The sequence below is a fragment of the Mixophyes fleayi genome, chromosome 10, assembly GCF_038048845.1.
Source record: "Mixophyes fleayi isolate aMixFle1 chromosome 10, aMixFle1.hap1, whole genome shotgun sequence".
Classification (NCBI taxonomy): domain Eukaryota; kingdom Metazoa; phylum Chordata; class Amphibia; order Anura; family Limnodynastidae; genus Mixophyes; species Mixophyes fleayi.
The window spans coordinates 84,652,686-84,665,350 of NC_134411.1; the positions used below are offsets into that span (position 1 = coordinate 84,652,686).

General features: G+C 38.1%; 1 protein-coding gene across 1 annotated transcript in view; it reads right to left on the reverse strand.

Annotated features, from left to right (window-relative positions):
• Positions 1-560: 560 nt before the first annotated feature.
• Positions 561-12,665, reverse strand: part of CDH8 (cadherin 8) — a 288,359-nt gene continuing 276,254 nt past the window's right edge. Inside the window, exons 11-12 of the mRNA XM_075189000.1 lie at positions 5,692-5,943; positions 561-2,604 (exon numbers count right to left, since the gene is read on the reverse strand). Coding sequence (XP_075045101.1) covers positions 2,111-2,604; positions 5,692-5,943 — 746 coding nt within the window. The 3' untranslated portion in view covers positions 561-2,110. The remainder of the gene's footprint in view (positions 2,605-5,691; positions 5,944-12,665) is intronic.

Below are 12,665 nucleotides of genomic sequence, written 5' to 3' on the forward strand. Positions count from 1 at the left end.
TTTCCAAAATAAGGCAACAATCCAACTTAAAGTCTTTTCTTTAGAATGTTACAATCATAGATATGGGAACAAAGGAGAGAGGGCTTTTTTTGAACATCAACTCCTTAGCCAACAACGTTGCAACCCATATTTGCAAGGAATCATGGGAGTTACTTCTGGCAACAGCCAATGAGCTAAACATTGCTGACCTTCTGTTGCAATACCATCAAGCTCAGTTAGGAGGGGTTAAAAAATAAGAAGGATTTATCTTGCCCGTCAATACTTCAACATACAGAACATACAGAAATGATGTGCGTGCCCTTCAGAAGGGCAAGCTGGTGAAAATAATATGAAATGGTCGGGTCAACATATAAAGAGCCTCAAAACTTTTACTTAACTCATATTTCTTCCCCACAGAGCACATTGATAAATGTTATATAATGCAATTTTCCTGAAAAGCCATGGAATTTACTGAACCCCTTACACAATTTTAACAATTTTGGAATTTTACCCAAATCTCACACCAACCCATATTTATTTTTTTTACACTTACATTCTGCAAGGAAAAGAGACCAAAAAAAGATATTTATAAAAATATATTTCACCAAGTAGTAAACAATACAAGAATTTTTCAATACATGAAGTAAATAAACAAATGATAATATAGCTTCAGAGCAAAGTAGAAAATTAAAATGATCTGCATGTGATACTTTCGATTTATAATACAATTCCTACTTATAATTGCAAGTTTATTATGAGTGCAGCCGCTGGCGCGGCCGATGCCTTTTTTTTTCGTGTGCAAGTGCCCCTGTGCGTAACTAGCAAAAATCATAGAAAGGAAAATGCTGACGTAAGCACTAAAATTATATATACACTGGTTTTTGCCCTAGAACACCGGATAACTACAAGCGTGAGTCTGTCACTGTACAGTGTAATGTGTAAAACTCTCAAATTCTAAAGTTTAAATATTCACATGAACCTGTTTACTTCCAGATGTTTGTGCTTGTAATAAAAAAAACACCATATATCATATTGTAGTTCTGAACAAAATATAAAAACTGACAAAGTCTATCGGAAAAAAAGTTTTTTTTTTCTCCTAACGGCCTTCCATTAAATTCAACTACTGCAAATATACATTCCCCCTTTATTAAATTACCTCTTGCGACGTTAAAAGCCGCATAAAATTTGAAAATTATATGAATTTGAACATTTAATATGTGCATACAAAAAAATAAATGGCCGGTTAACGGATATAGATTATACATATATTTTTTTTTAAACATATTTCTTTCTTCAATAAATAAAGACATGAGATACAATAAAGGCAATAAAATAGCAGTTTGAGAAATTAACAAATAAATACGATTTGGAACAACATGAAACAAATATATTTAATTTCTTTTTTTTTTAAAATATTCTAAACTATTTAGAGGGGCTTGCAATTCTTGGCAGAAAAAGCTCATGAAAAGCATGCCTTATTAAATTACCTCTTGTGGGGCGATGTCTCTTCATCGACACACCATTTGTTGAACGTTATAGTTTTATAATTAGTAATAGGACATGTGAAAATTTTAAGGCTCAAAAAACATGTATGGATGATGTTTAGCCACTGGCTCGTTGGCCACCTAGTATGTACAATGTATAGTCATCGCACAGTGGAAGTCAGGTGGGAATTAGTAAGTTATCAAAATTCATTAGAAGACCAAATATTGCTTTTGTAAAAAGTGGTTAATTCCTTTTTTTTTCAAAATGTTGCAGTAGACTTTAGAAGACGTTATCACAGAGCAACAATCCACTTGTCTGAAGTTCCAACTTTTTTTTTTTTAATTGCTCTGTTTATCAAGACATCCCAGATGCCAAAACTCCAATTTCCATGGTGGTCCAAGTGAATATTGAACATCCAATGACTTGACTTCTAGATACTTCACAAACTTTTACTCCACAAGACTGACCCCCTAAACGTACACAATTTTTGGTTCAACATTACAATGTACTTGATTTTTTTTTTTTTTCATAGATGACTGGTGCTAATTTGTCTCTAAAACAAGTTGGCCACTTTAGTCTTAACTAACAAGGACCCTAAAATATTACAGTATTGTAAAGTCCAGGATGCAAAACTGTTGATTCATTGTCAAGTTTCTCTGTCGCTTTCTCCAACTGAGTAAAGTTCTCCAAGTCTTTTAAAACGTGGACCCCAATCATTGAGGTAGTCAAAATTCTGATCTGAGTCTGTTGTTGACGACTCCAAGGAGCTTAGAGAACCAGCCACTGAACCTCGTCCTTCATAACCATAAATCTGGATTGAGTCATAAGGAGGTGCCGTGGGATCATTGTCAGCCTCATGGAGCCTTACATTAATAAATTCATCCACGTCCACTCCATTAGGAGTAGAAGTATGACCTTGTCTGGGCATAAACTGAAAATCAGGCTTGATATCCTTGCGAGGTAAGTATCCATTAATTCCATCAGGATTTTGTAAAGTTGCAATATCAAATGCCTCGGTATCTTCTTCTCCCCCTCCTTCATCGTCATAACGGATTATATTTTCACGAACATCTTCGTCGTCCTTAATAATGAGAGGCTCATTTTTGTGTCTTCGGAGGGTGACGAAGAGCACAACAATTACTGTAAAAGAAAAAGACATTGTGAGCAAAACAATAATGCTGTTGCCTCAAAAGAAAGGGTTATACAAATGTACGCTACAAACTAACCTTCAGAATTGCCCGAGTTGGCTGTACAGACCAAACCACCCCTTGTTTTGGCATTAGAAAGAGCAACAGAAAAGTTGAATAAAGTTTCAACATTAAATAATTGACTCTTTTTTACATTGCCACATATTTGGTATTGCAAACAACAGCTCCGTTGTTCTACAAAACAATGGTCATAAGGTGCTTCAACGGTTCTGACTGAATTGATTGGCCGCTACTGTGCAACTGGAAGATTCAAAAGGAAGTGCACTTTTCCGCACAGAAAGGAATGTTCCTACAGATGCGCCCATTCCCTAACTCTATCGGAACTCACTTAGATATACCTTTAGGTGGTGCATCTGTCCAGGGTGCTGGAGATCTGGTGCATTGGGGATGATGACTATCTGCCAGCTGCTTTAGATTGTTTGCGTATAGACCTCAACAGTACTTACATCATTAGCGTCTATATTATAGTGGCGGACGTCTATTGGCATTAATTGACATTTTCACTTGGACTAGTACAGGAATTAAGATTCCCAATGGATTTTTCGAAAAGGGAAAACAGCAAATTTAGTATTTCATTTGATTTTTGTATTTGACATTTATTAATAACTTCCAAAACACTATCCCTGTATTGTGTTGACGCTCCATTACGTTATTATATTGTGTTCAAATAGGGTAATGTGGCTTTAACATTTACTACTCACACTGTCAAACCATATCTCTACTCTATTGTGAGGAGCAAGTATGCACATTTTTACACCTGACGTACATGTTATCATTGTAGAGATAAGTGTGTCTTGAGACTATTGACTTAAATATGCTTTTTTAGGTGTGTTCTTGCCCTACACTACGATTTTTTATATAGTGGCACCAATTTTAGAGCACTGAAAAGAAAATATTTGTTGTTCACATCAGTCTCTGGCCCATTGGAATCTACAGTCTATATTCCCTAACACACACACACACACACACACAAACACACACACTAATGTTCATTTTTGTCAGCAGCCAATTAACCTAGTAGTATGTTTTTGGAGTGTGGGAGGAAACCGGAGCACCCAGAGGAAACCCACGCAAACACGGGGAGAACATACAAACTCCACACAGATAAGACCATGGTTAGGAATCTAACTCATGACCCCAGTGTTGTGAGGCAGAAGTGCTAACCACTAAGCCACCGTGCATGAGTTCTGTGTGCATATGCTTCAACCTCTAAATGAGTCTCATTATATTTAAAGATTCTACAAGGAGGAAATGACTTTACATCCTCTTTAAGAAACATAATTTTCTAACTAAATAAAAACGTTTTATATTTGTTTCTAGAGGACAGCATTTTTCTGGGAACACAAAGCAGAAATAAATGCACCACAGAGGGACTTACTTTGATAATATAGTAGCAGGGAATATATCAAGTATGTTCTTTTTTTTTGTCTGCATTATTTTAATTCATTGGTTGGCTTTCATTAAACAGTATGAGACTGCTTAAAAGTTTTCCATTCTTACTTTTTCACAGCATGGGATCCACCTACAATAAACTTCTGCACAAATGCCAGATTCAGGAAAGCATAATTCAAAGCTCCTAACATCTTACCTCTATTGTGTATTTCTATACACAATAGAGGAGAGATGTTGGGAGCTTCAAATGACGCTCTTATCTTAGACCTGTGTTTCTTTAAATAGATCATTTAAATAATTTTAAACACTGTTAAGTGGAAAATTCTGCTCTTTTATTTTATAAACATAGTTATTTAGTTGTCCTGCCCTATAAGTAATATCAGACAACAAGACTGGCTAGCCAATCTGTGCCAAAGAAAATAACTGCCTTAATGCATGGTGTTGACACTGGCTCCCCATGTGAGTTTGTAACATCCGATGCTTTCGTGATGTGCCATTGGACACACACCTACCGATTACGCGATTGTCAGTGTCAATGCATTGGGGCTGCATCTCTGGTGATGCAACCACCCGCGTCACGGGCTGCAGTCCTAATCTACAAGGCACTAGCCTCTCTCTACAAAGACCCCACCCTCGTCGATCTCGCCTGCCATAACTGCAAATAAGTCTTTCTAAAAAGAGAATAGACACCTCGGTAATCACACTTCAGTGGTAGACATTTCAATAATTGCCCACTGGTTCCTTAGCCTTAGACATTCAACTACAAAAAAAGTACCATCCTTGCTTGGTCTTTTCAGTGCAGAATATGTGGTTCTGGTAAGCATGTGAAGAGCTATAGAGGAATAGTATGCAAATGACATTACCCAGAAGTCCAATTTTTTGGGGAGAGATTTGTTTGCACAGTTTAATAATCAAACTATATTGTACACAGTGTGACAATTGCATATTAGGTGGTGTTATCTTGCTACCTATTCATACCCTGGAATTTTGGTTTCTCCTTAACATCATTGAAAATTGTATTTGGCCCATCTGGAGCTCAGTAGAACTGTGGTTTGTCCTGCTAGAGGCATAACATTAAAAAGAGAAGTCGCAGGTGCAGACCATGGTTCAGTTTGAGACACAGAAGCAGTCTGCATTCCAAGAGCTGGTTTACAGCATAGAGGAGTTCTACTCTGGCCAGTTGAAGATCAGAGGGTGTCCAGTCCTGGAATAGCTAGAGCCACACTAGGTGACCACAGTGACTGACTGAGGAGGGAACTACAGTAGTACAACTGTGGTTATCACATTACAGCAAAAGTGATAAGTGGCCTAGATGTCCATTTAAAAGAGTAATAAAGTGGGTTTCCATTACGTATGTTTGGAAGGTTTATGGTTTTCTTATAAACAGTTTATTTTTCTTGCTATAGTTATATAGTACTTGCACCCAGCACCTTCAATGTAGTCACTGCTAAGGATGATGATACCTTTGAGACTAAAATTGTACAAGTCACTTTCTCCCCAAGGCAATGTTGCTTTCATAAGTTCATGGAGGTTGTCGTGTCATTTTTTCCCTCTTACCAATAAAGCTATGTGAAGACATATATTCTGTATGTCAGTGCTTTCAGCATGCAATAAGAACATTACGTACCTAGAAGCAGAACGATACATGCCAAGATCGCTATTAGTGCTCCCATACTGAGCCCAATTGGCAGAACATAAGCTTCAGCATTACATGACTGCACTACGCCATCACTGCTACATCCACAGACCCGAATAGTGAGGGTACTGGTACTGCTCATCGGAGGATTACCGCTGTCACTTATTATGATTGGTAAAAGGTAGACTTCTTGCTTCAAACGGTTAAATCCATTATGCCTTGCCAAGATACTGAGAGAATTGTCTAAAATAGGAAAACAAAACAAAACAATTGTTCAGTAAGAAAAAGATGCTCGTAGATACATTTTATCAACAAAAGGATTTTTTGCATATAAGGAAACAGTCTTGTATTCACAGTTGCAGTTACTTATTTGTTAATTTCGATGAATTTACCAGCTAACATGGGGCGCATAAATAGAAAGCACGAGGGAAGGTGTTAAGTCAAGTGCATTTATGGTGCAATTCCAGATCTGTATACTGGGGAAATATTTTTGAGTAATCATTACTCCAGATGTTATAAGAACAACACACTGACTTAAGATGTAACACAAGCACAGTTGGCTTAGAGACTGTTAAAAAAACGTAAGCCCTTTGGCAATCTCCCATTTGGCTTATTTTACTAGGTGTATTTTTCCTTCACTAGAGTTTCTGTATTGAAAAAGAAGTGTACAGTCCAAGGCTCAGATCAAAACATTTAACTTATTCAATAATACTGTTACTAGTGGTGGGACTACAGGGGAAGAAGGGAGTGCCGCCACTTTGGGTCCAGCTCCTTATTGGGGTGAAGGCTCTGCTCTCTAGCTCCTTGCGCAGTGGAAGCATGCGCCGTACTGCACATGCTCAAAGTCGGCTCACGCTCTGTTCTTTTTAAGACCACAATGTGGGGCCAAGAGGCTAGACCGACATCACCTGCCACTACCCAAATTTTGCCTTGGGGCCCGACAATTATCCACCTCTGATACGGTTTATGTAGTAAACAAGTTTAGCATTTCTGTTGCTTTTGCATGAATGCTCGTTTGTTTTGGTGCTCATAACCATGCCTTGTCAGGAGCGGTAAATGTTAACCTCTATAAGGATACCTGTTGCCCTCGTTTGCAACATAAAATAAGGATAGAACACTTGTGATCCCAAAGTGATTTCTGAACCATTTTCCGCGCTGTAATTTGCAGTGTTAGTTTGCTTATAAGGGAACTGTTATGGTGAACTGTTGTGTCGGCAGTAACAGAGAAGTGAGCTGTCTGATATGGGACTCCAAATAAAAGAGAGAGCAAGGCTACTGCAACTCCACCTACAACACATATATGTTTAATACAAGCAATATGATTTTGGATTAAAATCTACAATATGGCATCATTAGGTTCTGTAATCAGTATACCCACTCATTGGTTCTCAATATTGTTTATATATCCTGCATCAGTATGAATATGTTTTGCTTTAGTGTCTTATTGTAATTGCAGCTTTATGTAGTATTCTTATGTCTTATGTTTTTTATGAGTGCTAAGATACTAGTGTAGCACTGTAACATTGTTTTGATATTTAGGTAAACATAGAGCGGTCTAAGCAATGTTACTATGCAACCGTGTAAATTGTTGGAGTGGTTGGTCAGTGTGAGATACTTCTAGCAATGGTCAAGGGCACCCCAACCTATAAACAGATCATAATTGGCTGTCTACTCTACAGTAATTTCATGCAATTATTGTGCCAATCAAACAATGAACGACTGTTAGGTCCGGTATCACATTAGTGTGTACGCTCCCACCATCATGTTTTATGGCACCAAAGCACATGCTATCATTTGATTTGGTTTTCTAAACTTCACAATTAACAATGGAACAATGTCGTTCCAATCCTGCAGTGCGTATGCACTTACGACTAGCAGTGTCAGTAGATCTCTATGGAGTTTACAGAGTCGCATTCTTTTCAGCAGATGGTTATGAGAGATGAGGAGCACAGATCTGAAGGTAAATCGTGTAGGTATGTACACATGAATCTGCATGCTCATCGGGACTTTCAATCGTTTGTGAAACCGTTACAGATATCCCATTGGGAGAAATTTTCTGTAGTGAGTGCCCAGACACCACTGTTTTTAAAGAGTGAATCATTGTTTTTTTGGAATACCAGATGGTAAAAGAATTGTTTTTTAAGGGACTTTCCAAAATTATTCTTCATTAACTTCATTACTATAAGGGCTATGAGCCGGCGCGGGCTGGGAGAGGGAAGCCCGGGGGGCACACAGGTGCGGGTGCATCGCATTAAACAGGATGCGGCTGCGTGCGGCCGCATCCCCTGTCATGTGATGCGGCCGCTTGTACGCTGGCGCGGCCGCATCTGATGTCATCAGATGCGGCCGCGGTGAAAACAGCCTATATTGCATCCGGGGCGGGCGGCCGGCCAGCCTACCCCCCGGTCCTAATAGCGGTCAGACTGAGCGGCCTGGGGGGGCGCTGCCCCCCTGTCCCCTGGGCCAGCCCGCCTCTGTCTACGAGCCCTGGTGGGGCACAGGCAAATGGTCCTTTTGCATCAAAATGATGTTAAATACAATAATGACTGTAAGTAGCATCAGAAATATGTACTACAGTGATCACATTCTCTATAATTGTTATTCCAGAGCTATTAAACTGTTCCTCAATAAGCAATAAACATGACAGGAGAAAGATAATAACAAGTGGGATATTACATAATTGTTTGTCTTTCGGATCAAACTTTATGTAATTATTATTTTGGAAAGATGTATAGAAGAGGCTGGAGACAAGAATATCTGAGCCTACGATGTGTTCATAGGAATATGGATGAAATACACAGGATGCTATGCCCTTGTACTCCAATATACGATGGGTCATAAAATGTCATTGAGCTGTTTATAAAGCATTTATCACCTACATGCGGTTGGGACAGGTAGATTGTGTCCTGTAGTGATATTCGAGTACACCCTATCAATTCACTAGCAACTAGTGACATCATGTATGCACATTAACCCTCAATGATGTCACAAGTTAACTGTGAACTGAAAAATTACATTTAAATATTGGTTTCGCACACAATATGGCCTCACAAAGTGCCTCCATTGGGTAATTTTTTCCTATTGAATTAATAAGCTGCAGTATTATATATATATATATATATATATATATATATATATATATATATATATATATACTGGATACAATACTGCAAAATAGCTAATTTCAGTGTGTTAAGGTGACAACTGCATTTTAACACTGTGAGAATAGCATTATGCAATTGATGAGAAAAGGGGGAAAATCTGTACGCCTTTCATGTGTTCTTAAGACAGTCGAATGTTGCCTCAGTAATGTCATTCAGCGCTGGTACTATCAGCCCCAGACAGAGAGAATTATCATGCAGCCCGGAGCTTTTTAATGAGAATGTAAAAACATTTCGAATAAAATTTCAAATTGAGATGGTTCACAGTAATGTAGAAAAGGTTATGTTGCTGGCTTCTCAACAATACAACAAGAAGAATGTAATATCATTAAATTGATATACAGTAGTCCTGTTTCAATATTAAGTACATTTAAAACCTTTCGCTGTAACCTCTGAGGTGACACTGAATGTTGTAATATTAACTGGCACTGTGTTTAGTATCAGCGCTCAATGTTCCACTTGGCCAATGATTATTTTTTTCATAAACAAAACTGCTCGAAAAATCCCTCACAAATATCTGTTCTAGCAGTTTAGCATAATGTCAGCCATGTTCATTTTCAATATCTGGTGATTTGTTTTTATGCGGGCGTCTGTTTTTACTGGATATATATTGGCTATCAACTCAAGATGGCTGTCACTATTTCGGGTGCAAATCTGGGCTCCACCTGTTTGAACCGAAGGATAACTAGCTAAATACGGGCTAGTCGCACTTGTGCACTTTGCGTAACTCCAACTGCCCGGATTTTGGTGGGACAATCCAGAATCACAGACATTAGGAGGACGGGGCTTACATGAATATGGGCGGCGCTTTACCACAAAGTGGGCAAGTTGGTTTGGATCGGGGGCGGTGCTTGGTCAGATCCTGGGTGGGGCCTGGAAGGAAGGTATGAATCTATTGCATCCACATTTTGAATAGAGATTTCGCGCTGCGTGAATAGATATTTAAATGAGTTTCTTAGGTAGGACTCAATTTGGGGGGCATTCGCAGATGAGCGGATGACTGAAGAGAGTGCAGGTAAGTTCATTTTTATGCACGCAAATCCCAGATACACAAGTAGAATACATGGCATAAACATAGTCCTAATACCACCTTACTGCCATGATTAATTTAAGATACAAATTAGGCTTCAATGTAAGGGCCAAAAATGACAAAAAATGTATTTAGCAAGGTGAAGGTAGGCTAGACTTAAAAAAAATATATTTTATTTCTTTACTGTTTCACTTTGCACTTTTAGTGTGGACCCTGACTAAAGGGGCCACAATTCAGGAATGATTAGAGTGACTCCTCCCCCCACTCCCAGATCTGGGGCCTGATTCATTAAGGATCTTAACTGAAGAAACTTCTTATTTCAGTCTCCTGGACAAAACCATTTTTACAATGCAAGGGGTACAAATTAGTATTCTGTTTTGCACATAAGTTAAATACTGACTGTTTTTTCATGTAGCACACAAATATCAACTTTAAATTTCAGTGTACAAATAAGCTATCAAGTATTTGTGTGCTACATGAAAAAAACAGTCAGTATTTAACTTATGTGCAAAACAGAATACTAATTTGCACCCCTTACATTGTAACATGGTTTTGTCCAGGAGACTTAAATAAGAAGTTTCTTAAGTTAAGATCCTTAATGAATCAGGCCCCTAACAGTTAAAGGGGAAAATAATTTAAGCGGACATCCCTTTAAATGCCAGATATTTCGTGAAATTAAAATACTGCTTACATATAATAGTCTGTGAAAATTCTTTTTAAAATGATTTTTAGATGTGGTCTTTTGATAACCTACATTATATCTGAAATAACTGCTTTTCATATTGATTTGACCTAGGAATTTGTCAAATCCCCACTTTGATGAAGAGGACATTCAACGCCACATAAAGCTATTACAATAATAACATATTTTCAAAACACTGTTCAAGTATTACTATCACTGGAAACAGCCGGAGGGAATTTCGCTGGGGAAAAAAATTAAATGAATACAGTGTACACAAACACACATGTCAGCATATATTGCATTCCTGTCTTATGCAGTAAATGACTGCTCATTTTTAAAGCTGAAATATGATATTTAGTTGGGACTGCATGTGAAATTTTATACTCACCTGCAAACTGTGTTTGTTTGTGGTGCTGATTTAAATGTATGTAATTTTATACTATACATTTTGTTGATACATTGATGGTTGTCACAATATCAATATCATAGATGCCTACTCTCCCGGACAACTAGGAGAGCAGGGCAGCCTCCCAAATCCTGCCTGCTTCTCTGGTGAAGTGGGAGGAGGCATGGCTAATTGGGCCATCATAGCCCCTCCCTGCACTATAACAGGTAAAAATTGGTATTGCATAACAGGGGGTGGGGCCTAATGACATTATTTGTGTGGCCACGCCCCCAAGATCCGGTCAACTTTGGAGATCTCCCGCAGTATGATTGATATATCAATATCTTTTTGAGTGCTCTGACTAGGGTCAAGGTGCCTAATGTATTCATTCTTTAAAACTGGTTACACACGGATGTTAAGAAGATCTCAATGGTACTGAAACAAACTATAGCCATTAGTTGGAAGTAGCATAGTGGATTTCAGGTCATCCAAAATTTTGTGTGCATTTATATTCAAGTTTGAATGGGAGGGACTAACCCTGTGGGAGGGGCTATGCCTGTGGCCTATCCGAACATCTAAAAATTAACAGCAGCACAGAGTAGTGATGTGAACTGTTACAATGGTATGGGTTGATGGGCGTTCTTGGTACCGTTTGTGTTCAACAAAAGTGTTTTCCACCTTAATCATTAACGATCCTGTAGATCTCCTTAAAAAGAGAAAAAGCTAGCAACACAATTCTAACATCATAAATGATGTGTGATGGGGGGTGGAAGTGGCGTATTTACTATTTTTATGGGGGAGAGGTCCACAGAACTTTTACGAGAACATGCTGAAAAGTTGGCAAGTCCTTTAAAAAGCAAGATTTTTGTTCATTGCAAATTCAAGTTAATACCTGGTTGCATGTCAAAGGATTTCAATGCAACACACGTGTTAGTTTTCCAACATAATTTATTATAATATATGAAAGGAAAGATGGAACGTATAACATATTAAACAGAGGTTATGAATTATAACAAACTGAACCAGTAAGCAGTAAATAAGGAATACAGTATGTGTGCCGAGTATAAATATCAACAATAAAGTGTCCTTTGCTGCCTTCAATTACCTTCACGATTTAGGACACCTCTATTGACCAAGGTCCGCAGAAGCAGTAGTGCTCCTTAGGTATTTGTCTCACGTCTGAAAAATGAATAAGCTCTAAGTTGACATTCACCCACTGTGCAATTGATTGACCCTCTCGCATTAATGCCAGCTTGGCTTTGTTCCTATGTGAAGGTAAATGAACGTGCAAAATGTCAGGTTATGAAACGGCAAAGAAATCCTTATCTTCTGCATCTCGTTTACCTTGGGGAGCCGCCAGCAGAACACATGGCATGTGAGCCGCGCTATTAGAACTGTGTTCCATAACTTCTCCCGGTGTCCGCTGTCAGATTCAACACCACAAGTGACTAAAAGACTAAATCAGAAACCTTTGTATTCGCTGAAGTTTAATGTTTTAAATTCTGAAACATATTTTTTTTTTCTCATGTACGCAAAAGATACCAGTGATAAGAATAAAAAAATATATATTTTTTTTCTTATTAATGAATTAATTGGTGGAAAAAACAGCAACAGTCATGCAGTAATTCAGTGTTACTAAGAATATGGAGAATACATGCAAAATGCAAATTCATATTATTTTTATACTATTATTATTATATTTCTACT